Source organism: Chenopodium quinoa, unplaced genomic scaffold, assembly GCF_001683475.1.
Source record: "Chenopodium quinoa cultivar QQ74 unplaced genomic scaffold, ASM168347v1, whole genome shotgun sequence".
In the NCBI taxonomy this organism is placed as follows: domain Eukaryota; kingdom Viridiplantae; phylum Streptophyta; class Magnoliopsida; order Caryophyllales; family Amaranthaceae; genus Chenopodium; species Chenopodium quinoa.
This window is the reverse complement of record NW_018742263.1, coordinates 5,269,111-5,293,300: the sequence shown is the minus strand read 5'-3', so window position 1 is coordinate 5,293,300 and position 24,190 is coordinate 5,269,111. Positions and strand designations below refer to the sequence as shown.

At 36.5% G+C, this 24,190-nt stretch overlaps 1 protein-coding gene across 1 annotated transcript; it reads left to right on the top strand.

Annotated features, from left to right (window-relative positions):
* The first annotated feature begins 1,367 nt into the window (after positions 1-1,367).
* Positions 1,368-4,530, top strand: LOC110683920 (uncharacterized protein At4g28440-like). The gene is made up of 2 exons (XM_021860327.1): positions 1,368-1,761; positions 4,024-4,530. The coding sequence occupies exons 1-2, from the start codon at positions 1,515-1,517 to the stop codon at positions 4,215-4,217; spliced, it is 441 nt and encodes a 146-aa protein (XP_021716019.1). The 5' UTR covers positions 1,368-1,514; the 3' UTR covers positions 4,218-4,530.
* The last annotated feature ends 19,660 nt before the right edge of the window (positions 4,531-24,190 follow it).

Genomic DNA, 24,190 nt, shown 5'->3' with positions numbered 1-24,190 from the left:
ATTAGACTAGCTATGTTCATAAAATAGAGAAGATTTTCGAAAACAAGAAGAAAGATTTTATTAAAACGAACGCATCACAAGACTTTTCACACTTTCACCTCATTCGATAATCAAGCGACGTGGAAAGTATTCATCACTAGGTTTAGTTTCTGGGGAGACACATTTGGGTGCCTACACCAACCTTTATACCCAATTCGCTCAAAATAATCCCAGCTGGTCATGTAACTTGTTGTGACTAGTTACCAAACACGTGGCGGCTTGTGATTGGTAAAAATATATAAAAAAAATAAAATTAGTTTTTTAAAAAAAAGTAATTTATTTGTTTGAAGAAAAAATATAAATATAAAAAATTCAAAAAACAACCCACCGCCCGAACCCCCATTGCCCTACCGCCCGAGTCCCATGCCACGTGGCTCCAGCCAGTGCCCAACCCCAACGTCGGCTATGGCGCGATCGACCCACCTCCCCTAAACCACTAACCCCTTCCCCTCCCTCCCCTGCAAAAACACAGGCATCCCCCTACCCTCGAAACCATTTTTCACCCCGATCCCAAGCCCCTTCCCCATCCCTATCCCTTTTCTGGCCGTGCCAACCTCTCCTGTCCCCAGCTCTTTCATTGAGTGCACGATCATGATAGGACTCAAGGAAGAAGCCCCGGCTAAATCCATGCTAGCATCCATGCCAAACTTCCATGTCCCCCATTCTGACCATGCCGTCCTCCTTTGACCTCGATTCAGGTCACGCTAACCTCCCTAATCTATTTCATGGTGTTTGGTTTGGTGGGTTTTTAATTTTTCAAAGGGGGGTTTAGGGTTGGGTTGGCTAGGGTGGGAACCCCATCGACACGGTGGCGATGGTTTTGGGTCTGGGTGAGGCCGTGGTTTTTTTTTATTTGATTTTACTTTTCTTCTTTTTTTTTTAATTAATTTTTTTATGTTGGACAAATCAAGTTGTGACATGTGTAAATTAAATTTAATAAAAACAAATTACCTACTCAATTGGTTACAGATTACTCAAGACTATTTTAAAATGGATTAGGTATATAGATCAGATTTTTTAAAAATAACTCAAATATAAGATTACTTTTAGCAAACGTCCTAAAAGTAAGATTATTCAGACAATTTTTCAAAATAATTACAGGACCTCACCCACATCCAACCCCTCCTCCGAGAAAATACAAGTTCATCTTGATGATAAACAAAATTTGTTTAACTAATAGCATTTTCGTAAATAAATCAACAAAAAATCTCAGTCAGCATGACATTTCCGTAAATAAGCCAACATTTGTGGGATGAATTGTTGATATATTAAAAATGCCATTAGATAAAGAAATTTTGTTTACGATGAAAATGAACTCCCCCACCTCCTCCGTCTTTACTAGGGTTTTATTTCACCTAAACACTTTCCTGTATTCATTGTTCTCCCATTTATTTTAGGGTTAGGGTTTAAGCTTTTTTTATTCTTTTTCATTTCATTCCACTTTCTCTTTCTATCTCATTTCTTGATTTCCATCAATGGCGACAACTCCTACAACTGCAACTCCAATTCCAAAGAGAAAGCCAGTGTTCATCAAAGTTGACCAGCTAAAGCCCGGTACTACTGGCCATACATTGACTGTCAAAGTTGTGAGCTCCAAAACTGTGTTAAACAAAGGAAGATCCGCTCCTTCTGCTTCTCTTAATCCTCGTCCAACTCGCATCGCTGAATGCGTTGTTGGTGATGAAACCGGCGTTATCATCTTCACCGCTCGTAACGAACAAAGTATACAAAACTTGCTCCCTTTAATTTCTAAATTTGCATTTAATTTGTTGATTTAATTTTGTTGTTTTGTTTATAAAATCTACAGTTATATGAAATAGAGAATTTTATTAGTTTTATTGGTTGATTTTTTGGTTTTGAATTGCTACTCTGTTCTTTTGATTAGCCATTTTGGACCTAAAAGATTCCTTTTGTTGTTTCAAACAAAATTAAGGGCTATTGTAATCCATCTCCTTCCTTTGGCGGCGGTATTTGATTCGATGATTAATAATAGGTCAATGTGTTGTGGTTTTTAGCTATATGTATTTCATGGGTATCATTTAGTTTTGTCATTGGTTGATTCATGTTAAAATTGTAACTTATTCATGGTAACTATCTGAAGCTGTCTACTTGTTGACATTTGGTTTTGTACCTTGTACCGCTCGGGTTATTATCAATTTTTACGACTGTTTTGGTTGAATGGATTTGGGGGGAATAAAAGAAAGGAAAAGGATTTAATCATATTCCTATATTTGGTTTAATAAATGACATGATAATTCAAAAGAAAGGAAGGGAAGTGGGAGGAATGCCCCTTCACAATTTTTTAGCTTTCCTTTACTCCTAAAATTGGTGGAATTTGAATGGAAAGAGATTAATAAAAGTTATAAATCAAATTCCCTTTCTTTCCCCTCATTTCCTTTCATTAACCAAACATTAAAAATATAAAATCTCCTTCCTTTCCTTCCTCCTCCTTCCATTTTCCTCTTTTTTTCCTTTCTGTTCTTTTTCTTTATTGATTTTGAACTATGAAACTTTAAGGGATGAAAGTGAAGGGGATGTTAAAGGGAAGTAATTAAATTCTAGAGGGGGGGTCAATAATTTGTTTTTGCTGGTGTTTCTAGCTTCTCGCTGCCATTTTTGTTTGTATCCAATGGTTTGTTATCTTTACCGGCTATGAAAGGTTTGGGAAATCGTTTATTAGTAACATATATTGGCAAAATGTCAATATTGACTAGCAATAGATGACTAATAAGTTGTTTGTTATGCTATAAGCCCTACCTTTTTTTTTCAATCTTTTGCTGGTCATTGGTTGATTTCTGCCCATGGGAGATATTAGCATATCATTTCTTATTTTGGATGGAGATATTGATCTGACAACATGAAGGCAAGATCTTACTAGATTAGTACTCCCAGTCTCCCCTGTGCACGGTTTTCACAAATTTAATGTAGATGAAGGTTTATGGAATTAAAATATACTGAATATATAAATGAAGTACTCCTATCAATCAAATAACCAAAATCAATTGAGAGTGTTTGGAAGTTAAAAGTATTGTAATGAATGTATGTGGAAAAGTGTAGAACCATAAGTATATATTGAATATTTAAATAGACTTAGAGTAAAAATCTAATTAAATGGAAAATGAAGAATTGATGAAAAAGCTGACATGTGAACAATGATAATGTTAATGGCTTTTGTTTTAGTACTAGTTATAGATTTTGCATCTATAGAAGTCATTCATATGTAGTTTATGGTTGCATCCTTTATTTATAATTCTTTTAGTACTACTCAGTAGGCTTTGCTGCGAGAGAGTGCAGATGCACTCATGCACCTAGGAGATAAGTAGGTCTAGCAAAGTTCAAATATTATCTGAATCAAATTATTCAAGTCAAACCCAATTCGTGCCATTTCCCATCTTGTGTTGTCAGTATTTGCTTCTTCAGATTGAAACCTGTAATTTTCTTGAAAGACGGTATTTATGAAGCTATGATCACCCTACAGGAACATGGTGATATAAGGAGATGTGTTGATATACTAGTTTTATAATAGATAAAACAATTTTTGAAATGATTGCTAGCTGCTGTAGTGAAGTGTTTAGGGTCATAATTGGTTATATTCTAGCTAATAAATAAAGTGATTTGATAGTATGTAGCAGCATTGACCCAAAAAGGTACGAGTGAAAGAATAAAAACACTTCTATGGTCATCTTAGTGATGCCCGTGAGATTCTAGTGGTTGATAATGGTCGTGACCTCATATCTTTGTATTTTGGTTCCATTTTCAACCACTAGATTTTCATGGTTATCTTTAATCTTACTATGAAGTGTTTAATACAGTTTTGGCTATATTTTGATCTTTATTATTTTATCATATTGGATGCTATGTAATGCATCTTCTCATTTCTCTGTTTAGAACAATGATAATTCTTTTTTGTTTTCTGCAATCGGATCCTGTTTCTTCTGTTGTATCTCCATCGGACTGGATCTGATCAATTTTTTGCTCTTGTAGTTGACCTCATGCAGCCTGATGCTACAGTAATCTTGCGTAATGCAAAAATTGATATGTTCAAGGGTTCTATGCGGCTTGCAGTTGACAAATGGGGACGTGTTGAGGTCACCGATCCTGCTAGCTTCCAGGTCAAGGAAGCTAACAATCTCTCCAACGTGGAATATGAGTTGGTGAATATTGCTGAAGAAAATTAGAAGTTGTTAGGTCAATAGCTTGAAGTGGATTTCTTAATATCTTTTTTGGTTTGTGAATTTTTATTGTTATTGCTTTGCAACTTTCATGAGTTTCACAAAATCATCATTGAAGAAGCATTGCCTCTGTATTCATATATAATGCCTTTTTTTTTGGCTGTGGTCTAAAATTTAACCCGTTTGATTTTCTCATGGCCAATGTGTGGTTAAGGCAGCTGTTAACCATATTGCCTTGTAAATATTTGATGTAACCAAATGTCCATTCTTAGAAGAGAAATGTGGGGGGTGGGATTTGTATCAGTGATTTCATTGTTTCCATCTGCTTCAATACTATCAAATGAACAAGTTTTTAGGACATGTTGGTGAGTGTCGTGTGGTTGCCTCACGTCCTGGTTACTGGACTGATGAGTGGTATCTTAACTTCAAATGAATTTTTTGTCTCACAAATAATACCCTTTTGTTACAATTAAAAAGATTTGAAGGTAGAAATTATTTACATTATACCTGAACAAATTCCCCCTTTATCAACCCCTAAAGGGTTTAAAAGCAAGTTTAGCCCTAAATCTTGGAGTGACATCATCATTTTGAGTCTTAAGATTTATATTTAAGACTTTTTCCATTTTTCTTCTAAAATCTCAAGGAAGTCTCAAGTTGAGTCTTGAAATTTCAAGACTCAACTTAAGACTTGGGCCTCAACTTAAGATTTGAGATTGGGACCCACTTCACTTTAATTTTTATTATCCTTTTTTTAAACACTTTTCTACATATAATATGTCAAATATTTAAGTCTTAGGGCTAAAGTGATAAATTTGTGTAATATTAATGAGTCTTAACAAGAATTTGATGACATCATTTTCAATGGGGACCACAAAAAATGATGTCACATCTAAGTAAGTCTTAAGACTTGGGGCTAAACTTGCTTAAACTTGCTCTAAGCAAGTTAAGTTGAACTTGTTTGACATGTAAGGTTTTCACCCGGTTGGGTGGCGTAGACACCCAAATAAAATGTGTAGGGAATATTTCAAGTCTTCCCACACTTGAGCCCTACTATGATCATACACTTAAGCATGGTGACGTCCATAGGGAAAGAAGCTAGAGTAAAAGAGTCGCCAATAAGTTTTAGAAACTTGTAAGCCGTTCACAGGGTGAAGGTTACACCCCTTAACAATCCAGGAGATCGTTAACTCCAATAGGTCTGGAACCAAAATTTGAAGTTCGGGGAAGAAGGTACAAATCCAACCTAAAAGAGATTGAACCTGCCCTAATAATATGCCTCTACTTTATTCTTCTCGTATTCATGTGCGCTTTCTGACTAACATACAATCAATAGGTTTACCCTAAACCTGTTTATTTATGTTGGTTGAATATTAATGCACAAATAAGATTATTAGTGGTGATCACTTGAATTATAATCAAATTAATCTAAACAAGATTATTAATTATCTTATTAAGCGTGATTACAAGTACAAATTCCCTTTAAACATGCATAAAAGACGTGATCAAGCAACATCATAATAAATCATAATCATTATAACCATAATTAATAATAGCAAGATCCTAGGCATGATGTTAACAAGATTAATAACAAACCCTAGCATGTCACTAAACATCAAAGATTAAAGCTTTTAGCGCTAACATGATACTAACATTGATATTAGAAAAAAAAAAAAGGAAGCATTCTTTTAATCATACTTGATATTAGGAATATTAATTAACCCTAACCATGATACTAGGAAGCAATAAAACATCCTAACATGATACTAGGAATCAATAAAATAATCTAAACATGATTTCTATATAAAAAGATCAATAAAACAATTAAAGTACTTATTTCAGAGCTTTTTTGGTGCAGCAGACCACACCGTGTGGCCTGCGGTCTGCTGCCAAGTCAGTAAAAATAACGGATTCTGACGCGCGCATAACGGGGTTACTGTTCACTCGCATAACGGGGTTACTAGTTTTGTCAGGGTTACTTGTATTTTTTTTTCAAGAGTTACTTGTAATTTTTTTTTCAGGGGTTACTTGTATTTTTTTTTTCAGGAGTTACTTGTATTTTTATTTTCAGGAGTTACTTGTATTTTTTTTCAGGGGTTACTTGTATTTTTTTTCAGGAGTTACTTGTATTTTTTTTTTCAGGAGTTACTTATATATTTTTTTCAAGGGTACCTTTTTTTTAGGGGTTACTTGTATGGGTTAATTTCAAGGGTTACTTGTATGAGTTACTTATTCAAGGGTTACTTATATGAGTTACTTCAAAGGTTACTTGTATGAATTACTTATTCAATGGTTACTTGTTACTTATTCAAGGGTTGCTTATAAGTTGGTTTAAAAAAAAAGGTTTGCTTGTAGGCCCCATACCAAACCAGTAACACCCTACAAGTAACCCCCGACCAAAACCAGTAACACCCTACAAGTAACCCCCGACCAAAACCAGTAACACCCTACAAGTAACCCTTGACCAAACCAGTAACACCCTACAAGTAACCCTTGACCAAAACCAGTAACACCCTACAAGTAACCCCTGACCAAACCAGTAACACCCTACAAGTAACCTAACCCCTGACCAAACCAGTAACACCTGACCAAACCAGTAACACCCTACAAGTAACCCCTGACCAAACTAGTAACTCCCTACAAGTAACCCCTGACCAAACTAGTAACACCCTACAATTTTTGACGTAGAATGTTCGATTTGAGATTCCACGAAGAAAAGGAGCTCAAATTTCTTTGGTTCTCATCAATTTCACTACTTCAAATGTTGTTCACGATCTTAAGGATAATTAATCACAATTTTTCACAACAATTTGACACCCAATTTCTACAATTTTGGGCTTTAATTGTAGCAATTTAGCAAAGAGGAGAGAGAAAATGGGTAGAGTAGGGATATGGTTGTTGGTGATGTATGGTCTGGCTTGAAGAAGAAGCTAAGAAAAGAGGAGAGAGAAAATGGGTGGAGTAGAGATATGGTTGTTGATGATGTGTGATTCTGCTTGGAGAAGAAGCTAAGAAAAAAGAAGAGAGAAGAGTTGTGGTATTAAAAAAAATTAAAAAAAAAAAATTGTGGCTGGCCACACCTTCTTCTTTGCATTCTTACCCAGCGACCCCAGAATTTGCCTATGATTTTTTCAACTGATATTTTGATATAGAAGAATCTCCTTATTTCTTCACCGCGGGTTCTCGCGTAATTTTGTTGAAAAGATATTATATCACCGTGGGAAACTTGAAAATGACTAATGTTGACTATTCCATTATTCACACACACTTTTCGATGACTTATCGGCTGCCTTGCTTGAGGAATAGTTTCACAAAAATGGAGACGAACCAGAATAACGTCCAATCTTGTTCTGGGTTGAGTAGAAAAGAAATATATGAAGTGAGTTTTGTTCTTCTATGCATCTTTGTGATGGGTAAATTACCATGAAAAAGGGACAACTTTCGTGTAGTTTGTAATTGTATGTAACTGTTACGTGTGGCCAGCCACATACAAAAATTTGTGTACTTATTTCGATGCCTCGTACCTCTTTCTAATAACAAAATACACACGTTAGTAAATTCAAGGAAAATAATAAATCAAACAATTAAATTAATAATTAAAATAGGGATTTGGGACCAAACCCTCAGAAATATCAAACCTTTCACGTCTAGGGCGAAGGCAACTTCGAACTTGGTTAGGTGTTTCTAGAACTAATGTATAAGTATTTTGAGAGAGGGAAGGTTTATAAAAAGAAAAGAGAGAAAAGGCTTCTAGCTTTTAGAGAGAGAAAGTGAGAGATGATTGTAGATGTTGATGTAGATGCTGATGATTTGAAAACAGGGAGATACGAGCCCTATTTATAATAAAAATAGCACGGGATCAAAGAAAATCATATTCGGAATAAAACTCCTCCCGTCGCAAACCGATAGGAGCCAGTGCCAGAGCCAGACGACGAACCTCGTCGCCAGGCGACGAGTCCAACGCCAGGCAACGAAGGTCAGCGCCTAGTGACGACTTCGTCATCTCGTGCTCGTCCAAAAATCAATGCGCTTTTCCACGCGTAATTACCTTTAACACCGGTTGCAGGTAATTACGTGTCCAAGCAGTTTTCGAAATCAGATTTAATATTTTTTATTCTAAATAAAACATTCTTTTTTAAAATAATAATTAATAGGCCCTCCTCTAGATCATCGGGCCACCTTTAAAATCATTAGGCCTAATCTAATTTAATCCATAACTTCCTCATAAGTCATCACAATTGGGCTTATAATATATCATTAGAAAGCTTTGTTCGAGCCCAATCCAACGACACTATTATTGGACCTTTATTATGGACCAAACCAAATTGGACTGACTATTTTTCATAAATAAGAGTAAGCAAAAAAATATTTTTAGAAAACAGAAAGAGAAATATTTTAATAAAAACATCCTCATCATTAGACTTTCCACACTTTCTCCTCGTTCGATAATCAAATGACGCGAAAGGTATTCATAACCGAGTTTTGTTTTGGGGAGACACATTTGGGTGTCTACAGAAGCCCCCACTTTGACTAAGTTTGGAGAAACTTATGTTTCGAAAACAAAAGTCAAAGTAGCGATAGGGACAGAGAATGATTCAGAACGTTCTGCAATCCCAAATCATTCTTATAACGCCGATACCTGCAAACTAGCGTTAGTTAAAACAGATAAGAGAGTTAAGAAACGCGTATCTTGCACCGTCGAGCACACGTCCTGTGGGTAACCGATTTGTTGCAGTTCTTGTTGTTGCGACAACCTTCCACAAGCTAGGGAACGCCATCTTGCTGCTTTGTTAGTGATATGCTCACGCGTCTCTGAGAAAAAGAGCTTATTTTGTTTGACAATCTCCCTCAAGCTAGGGGATACTGTGTGAAGACTGCTACGCCCGTAACTGCCTCCAATTTCCGTTGTGATAATCTTCTGCAAGCCAGAGAACACTATCAAAGATTGTTTCTCCTGAAATGATCTTCTACCGCCTTGTGACCATCTTTTGCAAGCTAGGGAACATGATCGAAGATTGCTTCGCCCAACACGACCCTTTACCGCTTTGTGACCATTTTCCTCAAGCTAGGGAACATGATCGAAGATTGCTTTGCCCGAAGTCATACTCAGTTGTTACGATAATCTTCCAAAGAAAATTACTAAAGATCAACGCCCGTCGATCCTTAAAGCTCGCTTGAACTTTGCTGTCGTGATATTTGCTGAATTTTCCGCAGTGTCAGTTGGTCGGCGCTTTTTGCTACTTGTGAACCATTATGTCGGTGCTTTTGCGATGAGCCAATGTTTAGGTGCTTTAAGCTAAGTGAAACGATCTTTCATCAGGTCGATCACTTAATGTGAATATAATCGAGCCGATTACTTAATCATGTCAAATTGCTTATAGGGGCTAACTAGCGTACCAAGGAACTCGAAATTGCCACATAAGGTCCACATAATCATTTATGAGGTCCACATATTCTATCGCCACACCAACGCACGCTGGAAAGCATCGTCGTCGCATTTTCGATCCGTCGCCTGGTGATATGTCCATTTTATATAGTGTTTTACCCCCGTCCCTAGGTCATAATTGGTAGTGTTTTTGGCTTTTTAGAGCCACTTTTATTACTAATTGGTGTTTTCTAGTGTTTTTGTAGATCTGGTTTACTTTTGTAGGGATTTGCACTTTTGGAGCATTTTCCCAGGATATTATGAAGTGACTACGAGCATTGGAGGAGCACGACCAGTTTTCATAGCCCAGGGCCGGTTAGAGTCATAAACTCGAAGGCATTTGGACCGAGTATTCAAAACCCGAAGAGAAAATCCGGATTGGTTATTATGTTTTATCCCAGAATATTAATTATTGGTGAACCTGTGACCCTAGGCCTTTTATTATTGATTTCTCTCTACTCTTAATCTCCTTAGTTTAGTTCCTTTTAATATCAACAATTTTGGTTACTTAATAGTCCAGATTATATTAATTAATTAGGAATAGAAAGAATTGTTTCTCTATGAATTCGACCCTACTTCCCAATCTACATAGTTAGTGGATTTAGGTATTATTTTTTATTAGGTGATTACGACTTTAGCCTGTCACCTGGCGACGGAGTCGGAATTTCGAAATAAAACCTCTTTCTTCCCCATTTGTCGTGAACGTTGTTGCTGCTTGCTCGTTTTTTCTCGGAAGTTCAAATCGCTTGTTCTTGCTCGTTTATGCACTAAAATCACTTAAACGTGTTGCAAATCAAAGCTTGTTTCATCTATTTTCCGGATCCATGTAAGTTTTTCTCAAACTTAACCCAATTTTGGCTGAATTCGAATGTTTTCCTTGCGCGGGTATTGAAAATTTCGAACCCATTTTTCCTTAATTTGCTTTATTTATTGTAGGGAATATTTCAAGCGTTACCCCTAGCTTGAACCCCACTGTGATCATACACTTAAGTACGGTGGCATCCAAAGGGAAAGAAGATAAAGCAAAAGAGTCGCCAACAAGTTTTTTAAGGAACTTGTAAACCGTTCACGAGGTGAAGGTTACACCCCTTAACGATCCAAGAGATCGTCAACTCCAATAGGTCTTGAACCATGACTGGTAGTTCGGGGATGAAGGTACAAATCCAACCTAAAATAGATTGAACCTGCCCTAATAATAGGCCTCTACTTTATTCTGATCGTATTCATGTGCGCTTTCTGACTAACATGCAATCAATAGGTTTACCCTAAGCCTGTTTAATCTATGTTGGTTGAATATTAATGCACAAATAAAACTATTATTGGCGATCACTTGAATTATTATCATAATTAACCCTCAACAAGATTATTAATCATCTTATTAGGCGTGATTACAAGTACCAATTCCCTTTAAACATGCAATAAAAGGTGTGATCAAGCAATAACAATAATATATATCAAGCAACATAATAACAATCATAACAAAAATAATAATCATCATAATTATATTAAAGCATAATAATAGCAAGATCCTAGGCATGATACTAACAAGATTAATAACAAACCCTAGCATGTCACTAAACATTAAAGATCAAAGCTTTAACCCAAACATGATACTAACATGAATAATAGGAAAGAAAATAAAAGGCATCATACTTGATATTAAAGTTACCCTGGACATGATACTAGGAATTTATTGTTGCCACCCTAAACATCAAATTAAGGAAAACATCCTAACATGATACTAGGAATCATAATAACAACCTAAGCGTGATTTCTACATCATAACATCAATATAAACTATTAAAGTACTTACTTGGATGCCTCGTACCTCTTTCTAATAACAAAATACACACGTTAGTAACTTCAAGGAAAATAATAAAGTAAACAATTAAATTAAAAGATTGAAAGAGAGATTAGGGACCAAACCCTCAGAAATTAAAACCTTTCACGTCTAGGGCGAAGGCAACTTTGAATATGGCTAGGTGTATCTAGGTCTTACGAGTGCGAAATTTTGTATTTTGAGAAAAGGCTAGTTTAGAAAAGAGAGAGAAAATATCAAGAGATTCTTGATGAGAATTGGTGAATATTCGTGAGTATTGGTGAATCCAAACGGAGTTTTAAGAAGACTACTTATAGAGAAAATCAACCAAAAAGATAGAAAATCAAAACAGAATTCTGACGCGCAAAACGAGGTTAGCGCCAGACGCTTACATTAGCGCCAGGCGTTAACGCTAGCGCCAAGCGCCAAGCGCCAAGCTTAGCGTCAGGCGCTAATGCTGGCGTTTGGCGCTAACTTAATTATTGACGCGTTTTCTAAAATTAGATAGAAATTTACCGTACAGAAGGATAAAATCGTATTTTGCTCAAAAAATTCTTTTATTTTGATTAAAACTCTAAAAAGTTAACAAAAGTCAATTTATCAATGCTAATTGAATTAGGAATGAAAAGAACCTTCTAGAAGAATCTAGAATACTAAAACCATTCCTAATTGCATTAGGAATGATAAATCCATATTAGGCCCTCCCCTAGATCATCGGGCCGCATATAAGGCTCAAACCAGGCCCATTTTAGTAATTTGGCCATAACTTCCTCACTATTTATCGGAATTGGGCTTATAATATATCGTTGGAAAGCTCTTTTCAAACCCTATCCAACTACTCTACTATTTCACCCATATCATGGATCAACAAAACTGTATTGACTATTTTTCTTAAAATAGGTTTTCAAAAACAGATAGAAGAGAAAAGAAATTAAAACTATCCGCAACACTAGACTTTCAACACTTTTACTTCATTCGATTATGATTCGACGTGAAAGGCACTCATTACCGGGTTTGGTTATGGGGAGACACAAATGGGTGTCTACAGAAGCCCCCACTTTGACTGAGTTTGGAGAAACGCAAGTTTCGAAAACAAAAGTCAAAGTAGCGATAGGGACGGAGAATGATTTAGAACGTTCTGCGATCCTAAATCATTCTTGGAACGCCAATACCTGCAAACTAGCGTTAGTTAAACATATAAAAGAGTTAAGAAACGCGTATCTTGCACCGTCGAGCACACATCTCGAAAGGTAACTGATTTGCTGCTGTTTTATTGTTGTTGTATTTGTCGTGATAACCTTCCACAATCTAGAGAACGCCATCTTGCTGCTTATTTTAACGATCTTCCGCAATCTAGGGAACGCCATCGATCAATGTTGCTACATCTTGAGCCTTTTCTTGAATCATAGTGACAACCTTTCCAATCATAGCAAAAGTCGTCGAAGACCGCCTCATCACGAACCGTCCTTCTCAAATCTTGGCGACAACCTCCACAATCTTAGCGAATGTCGTCGAAGACCGCCCATCTCGTGCCATCTTCTCAAATCTTGGTGACAACCTACACAATCTTAGCGAATGCCGTAGAAGACCGTCCATCTTGTGCTATCTTCTCAAATCTCGGTGACAACCTCCACAATCTTAGCGAATGTCGTCGAAGACCGCCCATCTCATTCTATCTTCTCAAATTTCGGTGACAACCTCCACAATCTTAGCGAATGTCATCGAAAAATAACCTCCCTTGAAGTCATCCTCATTTGTTGCGATAATACTCCGAAGAAAACTACCGAAGATCAACACTTGTCGATCCTTAAAGCTCGCTTGAACTTTTCTTTAGCCGGTGTGTCAGTGCTTTTGATGCTAGTGAACCATTATGTCGGTGCTTTGTATTGTGAACCTGTATGTCAGTGCTGTGAACCATTACGTCGGTGCTTCTGAACCAGTATGCCGGTGCCTTTGTGATGAGCCAATGTCTAGGCGCTTTAAGCTAAGTGAGACGATGTTTCGTCAGGTCGATCACTTATTTGCGGTTGTAATCAAATTGACTACTCAATCATGTCAAATTTCTTATAGGGGCTAACTGGCGTACCAAGGAACCCGAAATATCTCTGGCGCCGCGATATTGCTCTGTCTCCAGACACTGGGATCTAGCGCTAGGCGCTGAAATCTATTGCCAGACGTTGGAGTCGGGTCTTCTCTATTCTGCTTTTTCTGCCGCTGTCCATTGCCCGGTTTCGCTTCGAACTTTAAACTTGGTCGTTTCCTTTCAACTAAATCCGCTTAAATCTTTTGTAAATTAAAGCTCTTCATCTTTAATTTATTGATTTATGTAATTTTGCTCAAACTCCTCTCATCTTGAAAGAATCTCCTGTGTCATATTCGCGGTTTTTTTTTTTTAAAAAAAAAGATCCGAGAATATGCTTGCTTGCTGGGATGTACCTGCATTTATATCTTTGACTATAGGAATTTGCTTATCTTTCTTTAGGGTGGACCTAAGACTTAGCGTTTCTTGACTCATTGACTTGACATGACTCAAGGTATAAACTTGACTCACTGTGATTGACTGACTCGAGGTTGACTCGACTCAAAGTGTTTGACACATGTGTTAGACTCAAATCAAGGTGATATGACACGACATGACTCAATGTGTACATGACTCGTGTGTGCATTGCAATGTGATCGTGCGACTCAAAAATGCAAAAAAGAAAAAAGAAATTTGTCATTTTTGTGGAGGGTACCGACTTTCTCCCGAAAAAGAAAGACACGAAAATAATCGAAGTGAAGTTTTTTTGAAGATGCATGTTAAATGAGTTTAATCAAATGTTGTCTCTCACAGTACAAGGATTAATCTATCCTAGGCTATATATCTCAATGGTTGACTCAATGATGAAAGTATTTGGGTAACTTAGGCACGGAGGCTAAGCACTTCATATTTCGTGATGCAATGACAATTATGATTGATGAGTGATGTTGATATGACAAGGCATGCTTCAATATTGTGTTAAGATTTCATGACAAAGAGTTCCTAAGGGCAGTATATTTGGTCATGTATCTGTGATGTGTGTGATAGTGACACTAAAGTTAGGCCGCAAGGGCTAAGTGTGTGGAAAGATATTATATTTAGAAGAGTCAAATAATGGTGGCTCTTAGGCTAGGTAAGCTAATGATGTAAGGATCGAGCCCCCAAGTCTAGCTCTAAATGAATAGGGATGAGCATAGGGGATCCTTTGATATGATCATGGTGTTAGTGTGTGAACGTGAATATGAATGCATCTTTATTACGGCTGCACCTCGATGTGAGGTTTCCTACGTATCCGTTAGGAATCAGGACGAACGTAGCTCTAGCCGAACCTCGCACAAGTGTATGTATACCTCAAAAAGGTCTTTTCAAGGGTTGTAACGTGGTTAGGCTAAAGGCTTGAAGAAGAAGGGATAAAAGCTCAAGACCCTCGATAAGCCCCCAAGATGTGCAACCTCGCTTTTGAATCTTTGTATTTTTTATGCTTGAGTTTCTAATCTTTTTTAGCTCTTTATTTTTGATTTAGCATTTATTTCATTTAATAAGTGTGGGCAATCCCAATCATGATGTTGTAGGCGTCGCTCGAAGTGCGCCTACGTAAAAGCATGTGGTGAATATGCTTGGTACTCATATGAAGTAGGAATTGACATTATACGATTAGGGACAAGGAAAGTAGGGAGCCGCCAACAAGTTTTTAAGGAACTTGTAAACCGTTCACGGATCATAAAAGGCAACCACGAATAAAGGGACAACGATAGGCAACAACGATTGACCCATGAAGGTTACACCCCATTCATAATCCATGAGATTACTAACTCCATATGGTTCGGAACCACGAAAGGAGGATCGAGGATGATGGTACGAAGTGAGTCATGGAATCACATTCCCCCGTATTGGCCTCTACTTGATTCTTATAGTGAAAAGTGATTCCTGCGATCTCAAAGGCATACAAACAAAATATTCAATTTTCTCCAAACTATTATTAAGCTAAATTGGTTGAATATTAATGCAACATATAATTCTAAAATATTTTTGATCACTTGATTAAACAACAAGATTAAAAAGGATCCTAAACCGCTTGTCCAACTTATCTTATTAGGCGTGATTTCAATTACATATTCCCTTTAAACATGCAATATGGTGATCATAAAAATAATAGAATAAACATTAATATTGGAAGCAATTCAACAATAATAGTGTTAGTTAAATCAAATAATAATAAACCTAATCATGATATTAGCAATATTAAAATAAAAATAAGTAATTAAATTAATTACTCACATTCCGCACGTTCCTTTAAATTGCTACATCATGAATAAATTGTTAGTAACTTCAATAAAAAATAAATCAAATGGAAATTAAAAAAGATAAACATTAGAGTTGATTTGGTCCAAAACCTCATTTAATTATACCTATCACGCCTTGGTTAAAGTATAGAACTTTGGGTATTGTATGAACTCCTTGGAGTGCTTAATTAGGGGAAGGAATGGAAGAATAGGGTGGCTAGTATTTAGGCGAAAGAGGGAGAAGAGAATTAATTTGTGATCAAGCTTGTTGATGATTGGAGAAGGGGAGATATGACCTCTATTTATAGAGAAAAAATAAGGGTCGAAAAATTAATATAAGATCCGAATTAAATCGGAATAAAACTCTATAGACTGCAGTTTTTGCGGTTTTTGTTTTTATCATATATTTTGATCCAGAAATTGGAATAAGATGAATAAGATATCGTTGGAAAGATCTTGAGGTTTAATTTCTAACCCAATTGTAATAATATTAAAATATTTTTTAGAATAAAATATATGAACGAAATAGTAAGACGGCGTCAGTTTTGGATAGAGTTTGACATTTTATTCATATCTTTTCCGTTATAGCTCGAAATTGATATTATAATATATCATTGGAAAGATAATTTCAAGGTCTATCCAACCATATAAAATTTGGATAAAAAATATGAAGCAAGAAAATAATATCTGTCTATCTTTGAATGTCTTTTAATTCGAAAAATTAGGAATTTTAAAAAAATAAGTTTTATTCAATTTCAAACTCTTTAATCTTAGCATCTATTGACACATTGATTTTGAGGGTTAAAACTTATTTTAGCATCTATTGACACATTTTTTGCTTGCGTATATCTGGTTCTACGAGTACTTTCCATCTCCTGTGCCGGCGAGACCTTCGCTTCGTGAGCTCCTTGTTGCTGCTAGTTGGGGAGGTCCTCATAGTGCGGAGGTCACTTCTAGGCGCATTCAAGAGTTGATCCTCTCGGTATGTTTTCCTTTTTTAGATGCTTGCTCTTTTATACCTTTAATAGGATTTTGTCTCATGAGTGTAGGACCCGGCCGTAGAGTTTCGGCCGTGGGCCAATTTTGACATTCCTACGCTTGTTGCGCAATACATCGCTCAACGTTGCTATTTCCAGGGCACGTATGAGGCTGCGGTGTATCTTGGCAAGAGAGTGGCTATTCAGCATTCCTCGGAGGCCTTTATCGTTCCAGCTCACCCACCTCAGCATATATTTGATAAGGCGAGGTTGGGGACTTTGGCGAGTTGGGCGCCAGAGGGAACGCCTTGGCAGACGCACGCTCGTCCGGAGCTGTGTTATACGGAGGCTTTGCTACTGCTCTTGGCTCCACCACCTATTTTGCCAGAGGGAGGAGAGGAGGTATCCTTTATTTTGCACATTTGTCTTTTGTGTATCCCCCAAGTAGACGTTAACTACTCAGTTTATCTAGTAGGATGCGCACACGGAGTTTGTCGCTCCACATGTGTCCATCACCTATCGGGGGTGTATGACCCTGTTGAGGAGATGATTCCTCTAGATCTTTTGGATCGTTTCTTTATCGAGCAGCCAATACCACTGTAAGAGTTTTTAGGTATGAATGCGGAAAACATAAATAATATTCATATAGCACCTAATCCCAAGATCATGCATAACACACAAAGTAATTAGAATTAATACCTTTGAAGCGTGATTCCATGTGCGATCGAACAAGAACAAGGGAGATAAAGAACCTCAAGCATCATTCCTCTACTTGGTCCACATGCAGAGGTTAGTCCCAATTGAACACTTCAATTGACCTTCTATGGAGAACAACGAGCAACAAATCACGAACCACCACGAGGGGAGGGGATAGGCGTGTGGTACAGAGAGAGAGAGAGAGGTTTTGGGATTACTGGTTGCTTGATCACAATTAACTGTTAATTGTGTTGTGTCATAAAACCCTAGGCATGGACTATATTTATAGATCTCATCTCTAAATAAGAGTCCATGACAAAGCTCAAATCCTAACTCTAATATAACTATACAAGCCCAATCCAATTCATGATTGGTTACTTGTTCATGAGGCCCATAAATGGGCCTCTAACTTGCTTAACCCAATACCTTTGTTGTGTGACCTCATAGGATCCATTCTAGTGAGATTTAGACTATTGAGTAGCCCAAAGATCAATGATCATAGTCTAGAAACATATAATAGTGATCCTTGATATATCTAGTATAACGAACTTATTATCTCCATAATAGTGATCCTTGATATATCTAGTAATTGCACTTATCGAAGACACAACTCCTTCAATCTCCCACTTGTCTGAGACGAGTGCACAGTATTAAAATTCCTTAAGTCAATGTGTGTCGATTTGATAATATGATTGCATCTTATGTCGTGATCATATTAATCTACAAATCTTTTCTTGAGAAATTGAGTTAGAATTACAAAATAAATGATTACTTTGTAATCCATTTGAGTACGGCCATACATTTTCTGAATTATCCCTCCTCAAGGGGCCAAGACACATTCCTAATTAAATAGGTAGACTCAATCCAATCTTATGGCAACCAAGGTTCCCACTCAAATCATGAGGTAACCAAGAAACACCCTTTATAATCTCTAGTTACGGGAAGACGTTTGAATGTACACAGTTACATCAATCATTGAATGAAATCAATGTTCCACTCATGTCAAAGGAATCCACTAATATATCCGGAAGCTCTAAACTTGAGATTCAAAGTAGGTCTATAGTTCGATCATGCATCGTTCATTTATATCCATGTGATTGACCGAGCATCACTACGATCTTATAGCCCATGAACCTGCGCTATCCAATCAATCTTACATGCTAGTCCATTTATTGAAATCATTTATGTCCAGTTTAATGATCCCGAACTAGGAACTTAAATAATATATGAATTTAGTTCACCTGTGGGGTTTCATTCACCAGGTTATTTAAATAAACTAACCTGATGAGCCCATCAATCCATAATTATTTTATAAATTTTATTTAATATTGAAACCACAATTAAATAAGAGAAATGACAAATTTCTGATTAAACATAGTTCTGCAAATGAATGTATTACTTATGTAATAAGTTTTTCTAAAAAAACAAAAAAAACTTAAACTACATCGTTATCTTCAATCCAATTGCACTAGTGTGCTTCTCATGCTTAGGCAATGAAAAGGGTTTAGTAAGTGGATAAGAGACATTCTCATCCGTATGAACTTTCCACATCTTGACATCTCCTCTGCCAACGATCTCTCGAATGAGGTGATACTTCCTCTCAACATGTTTGGATTTGAAGTGTGACTTAGGCTCCACTGATTGAGCAATGGTGCCATTGTTGTCACAGTGAAACTTGATTCCCTTTTGAGCACTTGGTATGATATCCAGCTCAGTTAGGAACTTCTTTATCCATACTGCTTCCTTAGCTACTTAAACAGCAGCCAAATACTCTGATTCTGTTGTAGAGTCTACGACAGTGCTTTGCTTCAAACTCTTCCAGCTCATTGCTCCTCCATTCAGACAGAAGACGTATCTAGACTGGGATTTAAATCATCTTTGTCTGTTTGGAAACTCGCATCCAAATAACCTTTGACAACCAACTCATCTTCGCCACCATATACTAGAAACATTCCTTTAGTCCTTCTTAAGTACTTCAGGATGTTCTTGACAGCTGTCCAGTGTGCTTCTCTTGGATTTGCCTGAAATCTGCTACACATGATTAGAGCATATGAAACATCCGGCCTTGTACAAGTCATGGCATACATTATCGACCTTACCGCCGAAGCATAAGATATAATCTCCATACCGTCTAATCTCGTCTGGTGTAACCGGACATTGAGATTTACTAAGCATAATGCCATGAGACATGGGGAGAAATCCTCTTTTGGATTTTGACATCTCGAACTTATCAAGAACCTTATCAATATAAGTCTCTTAACTCAGCCCAATTATCCTTCGAGACATGTCTCGATGAATCTTGATTCCCAAAATGTACTCAGCATCACCCAAGTCTTTGATGGAGAAACAACTCTTCAATCAGTCCTTGACTGACTCAAGCATTGGTATGTCGTTCCCCATGATAAGTATGTCATCTACATACAAGAATAAGAAAACTATGTTACTCCCACTAGACTTCTTGTATACACAAGGTTCCTCTTCACTTTTGAGAAAACTAAGCTGTTTGATTGCTTCATCAAAACGAAGGTTCCAACTCCTTGATGCTTGCTTTAATCCATAAATGGTTTTTTTTAAAGTTTGCATACATTTCCAGGATTTTCTTGATCTTCAAAACCCTCAGGTTGTGTCATATACACTTCCTCCATCAAGAACCCATTCAAGAAGGCGGTTTTGACATCCATCTGCAAAATTTCGTAATCGAAAAATGCAGCAATCGCTAGAAGAATATAAATGGACTTAAGCATTGCTACTGGAGAAAAGGTTTCATCATAGTCAATACCATGAATCTGTTTGTATCCTTTTGCCACCAGTCTTGCTTTATAGATGTAGGCATTTCCATCCTTGTCTGTTTTAATCTTGTAAACCCACTTGCAACCAATAGGTTTTACCCCATTAGGCAAGTCCATCATGGTCCACACAACATTTTCAAACAGCGATTCCATTTCGGATTTCATGGCCTCAAGCCGTTCATTTGAGTTGGGGCTTGCCAAAGCGTGCTTGTAGGTAGAAGGTTCCTCATTCTCCAATAAGAATATTTTCAGAATCCTCAGTTAACATAACTTCAACAAACTGTTTGTTTTTTATTCTGGCAGACCTACGTGGAGTAGGAGAAATAATAAAAATGTTCTCTTCAACTCTTTGAAGATTTTCGCAAGAGTTAGATTCAAGTGGGACAAAAGGAGTCTCGCTAGTTGAAATAGCTTGCTCCGACACATGATTATGTGCCCTCGCCTCTGACATGGTGTTATCCACATCCATTTATTTCTCTTCTCAAATTTCTTTGAGAACTAATTTACTCCCACTTGTCTTCCTAGAGAGAAAGACACCATCGCGAGCAACAAACACTTTGTCATCTACGAGATTGTAGAAGTAATACCCTTTTGTCTCTTTGGGGTAACCCACAAAGAAACATTTGTCTGATTTAGGGTGTAGTTTGTCGCTTTGTAAACCTTTTACATAGACTTCACATCCCCAAATCTTGAGAAAAGACAAACTTGGAACTTTTCCATTCCATATCTCATATATATGGTGTTTTTTCAACTACTTTAGACGGGCTTCTGTTCAGTACTCTGGCAGCTGCTTCTAGTGCATATCCTCAGAATGATATGTGTAGATCAGTAAAGCTCATCATGGATCGAACCATATCTAGTAAGGTCCTATTCCTCCTTTCTGACACCCCATTTAACCGTGGTGTCCCTGGAGGAGTTAACTGTGAAAGTATTCTACAATTAATCAGATGTTCATCAAATACTTGGGTTAAATATTCACCACCACGATCAGATCGTAATGCCTAAATTATTTTCCCAAGTTGGTTTTGTACCTCATTTTGGAATTCTTTGAACTTTCCAAAGGCTTCCAACTTCTGCTTTATTAAGTAAACATATCCAAATCTACTTAAATCATCAGTAAAAGTAATGAAGTATCTATATTGACCCCTAGCTTTTGAACTCATTGGTCCACACACATCCGTATGTATGAGTCCCAAAAGGTAACTTGCTTTTTCACCTATACTTGTAAAGGATAACTTAGTCATTTTACCAAGCAAGCATGACTCACAATTTTCAAATGATTCATAATCTAATGTTGAATGGAGTCCATCCTTATGTAATTTCTGGATGCGCTTTTGGTAAATATGTCTAAGACTACAATGCCATAGGTAAGTTGGGTTTGAACCATCTGTTCTTTGATTTTTATGATATATGTTTTAGACATGAGTTGTATAATCTAAGACATACAAACAATTAATTAATTTTGCTTTTGCATATAACATATTTTCTTTGGAAATAAAACAACACTTGTCTCTTATTTAAAAAGAAAAACCTTCAGTATCTAAAATAGGAATTGAAATAATGTTCTTGGTAATTGTTGGAACATAATAACATTTATTAAGAACCAAAAGTAAACCAGAAGGAAGTCTCAAATGATAATCTCCAATAGCAAGTGCAACAACTGTTGCTCCATTTCCTACTCGGCGTGTGACTTCTCCTTTTGCTAGCTTCCTACTTCCTCTAAGGCCCTGTATGTTATTAACAATGTGAACTTCACAATCGGTATCGAATACCCAAGTTGAAGAAGAAGTAAGATTTATTTCTACAACAAAAACATCAAGTAACTCCTTACCTTCTATTTTCACTTGTGTATAATGGGGATACTCTGGTGTATGGCGAAGCCAATCACCACAATAGAAGCTTTCTCTTTGTCTCCTTTTCAGGTACTCCTTAGCATGGTTGAGTAAAAGGTTGACTAATGTCACAGTCGAGTCATTATCATTATGAGTTAGCCTTACTATATCAAAACCATCGTGGAGTGAGAACAAGATTATGTCATGCGCGGAGTCATCATCGAACGGTTTCCCAAGGACGTCCATTTGATTGAACAAATCAATCATTTCAGTGACACGGGTCCTTACTGACTGACTAGGCATCAGTTTCTTAGCCATTATCTTACAATGTACATTGCAAGACTTATACCTTATACTATCAATCCAGGAATAGTAAATCTGAGGGATCAAATTAACGACCTCTTTTACATTATGATCTTTGAAGCCTCCACTTCCTAATGCCCCAATGCCACCTCGACTGATAGCATGAAGACATTTATGCAAGTTAGTTAGCTCATAGTTCCTGAATCTTCTTTTCCAACAATTTGGAATAGATTCTAAAATGAGAATCCTGATTTTCTCTACGTCCGAAACAATTTCCACATGCCTTTCAGGTTCATAACCCTTAATATACTCGCTCTCAACAGGAATATATAAACGAGATTCAAGCTTTTGGCTTATGAGAACATTTCTCAGCTCGTTCTCCCATTCCCTGAAGTTTCTGAGATTCAGCCTTAAATTTAGTTTCGTTGGCAAAATAGTGTTGTCGTTATGGTTATTCATCTACAAACAAAAACAAAACGAGGCAAAGTTCAATAATTATGTTTAATAAATTTAAAGTACCATAAGCGATATTAATTATTGGTAACTTTAAAGCACTTATTCAATGTTAAAATGATCCCTATTGAATTAAATGATTCCAAGACCCTTTATTTGTGTAATAGTTGACCAGAATGAGGCCCTACCATCAAGCATTACATTTTCAAGGTCAGTAAACTCTTTACTGATTACAACATTTGTAATTCTTGGTTGAATAATTAACCATCACATGTTTAATTATTACACTTAGCTTCAAGGTTCTAAACCCTTTAGGTAACCTTGTTGATCTGAGTATAACCAATTAATTATGTAGAACGTGATCTACCCCACAATACCTAAAATAACAAGTGATGCTCTGCTGAGGCCGATCCATCACCCACGATTAAAGGATTGTTGGGTATCTAATTGGAAAAGCTACCTCAATATTTCTGGGACCTAGTTTTATTATGATGTGATTATTTAGTGAACTCTAGCGCATCATCAATCAACATAAATAAAATCTAACATGCATAATCTACTAATGCATAAATAAAATATGACATAGTATGGCCCCTTAATCCTAAGAAAACTAATAAAGCAATAAAGGCTCCCACTTGAATCTTCATGCATCTCATCCATTTGGCTCCTTTGGGTCTCTTTCCATTGGCTTCTTGGATCAATTGCAACCTGTAATACTATTCTATTCTATCTATTACTTAAATAAAATAATATAAATTACAAAAATACTTAACGGTACGCAGACCGTATTTATATTACAAAAATACGAAACGATGCGCAGATCGTATTTAGAATCTATGGGCCATACTAGTCTTTATGTAGCAATAAATAATATCATATACTATAAAGTGCCACATAATAAATCACTCATCATGCTTTCCTAAACTACAACATCGAATGATCATAATTAAGGAAACATGACACAAAATATCTTATATTTTTAATTAAATAATTATTGCAATTAGATAATATCATATATTATTTCTAACCAACCATAAAATATCATACTTCCTCCGTTCTTTTATTATTGCACCACTTGCCTTTTTAGGAAGTTTTACAAATATTGCACCATTTCCTCTTTAGGAAAAAAATTATTTGTGTTCACACTACAAATACCCAACATACCCTTGCTTTTTCACACTTACCCTTTAATTTATCAATATGTCACATGGGCAATTTTGTATTTTTACCTTTCTCTCTCTCACTTTTTTCCACTACCAAAATATTTGTACCCAACCCCTATGGTGCAATAATAAAAAAACGGAGGAAGTATATTTTATTTAAGGTAAGAGATAAAATCAAATCATATTTTAGTTATGGTAGATAAATCATATTTATTTTCCATGG

Excerpts from the sequence above, each read along its gene's own strand:
- LOC110683920 (XM_021860327.1), top strand. The coding sequence starts at position 1,515 with ATGGCGACAACTCCTACAACTGCAACTCCAATTCCAAAGAGAAAGCCA. Across the intron at positions 1,762-4,023 it reads CACCGCTCGTAACGAACAAA|TTGACCTCATGCAGCCTGAT; the intron begins GTATACAAAACT and ends TTGCTCTTGTAG.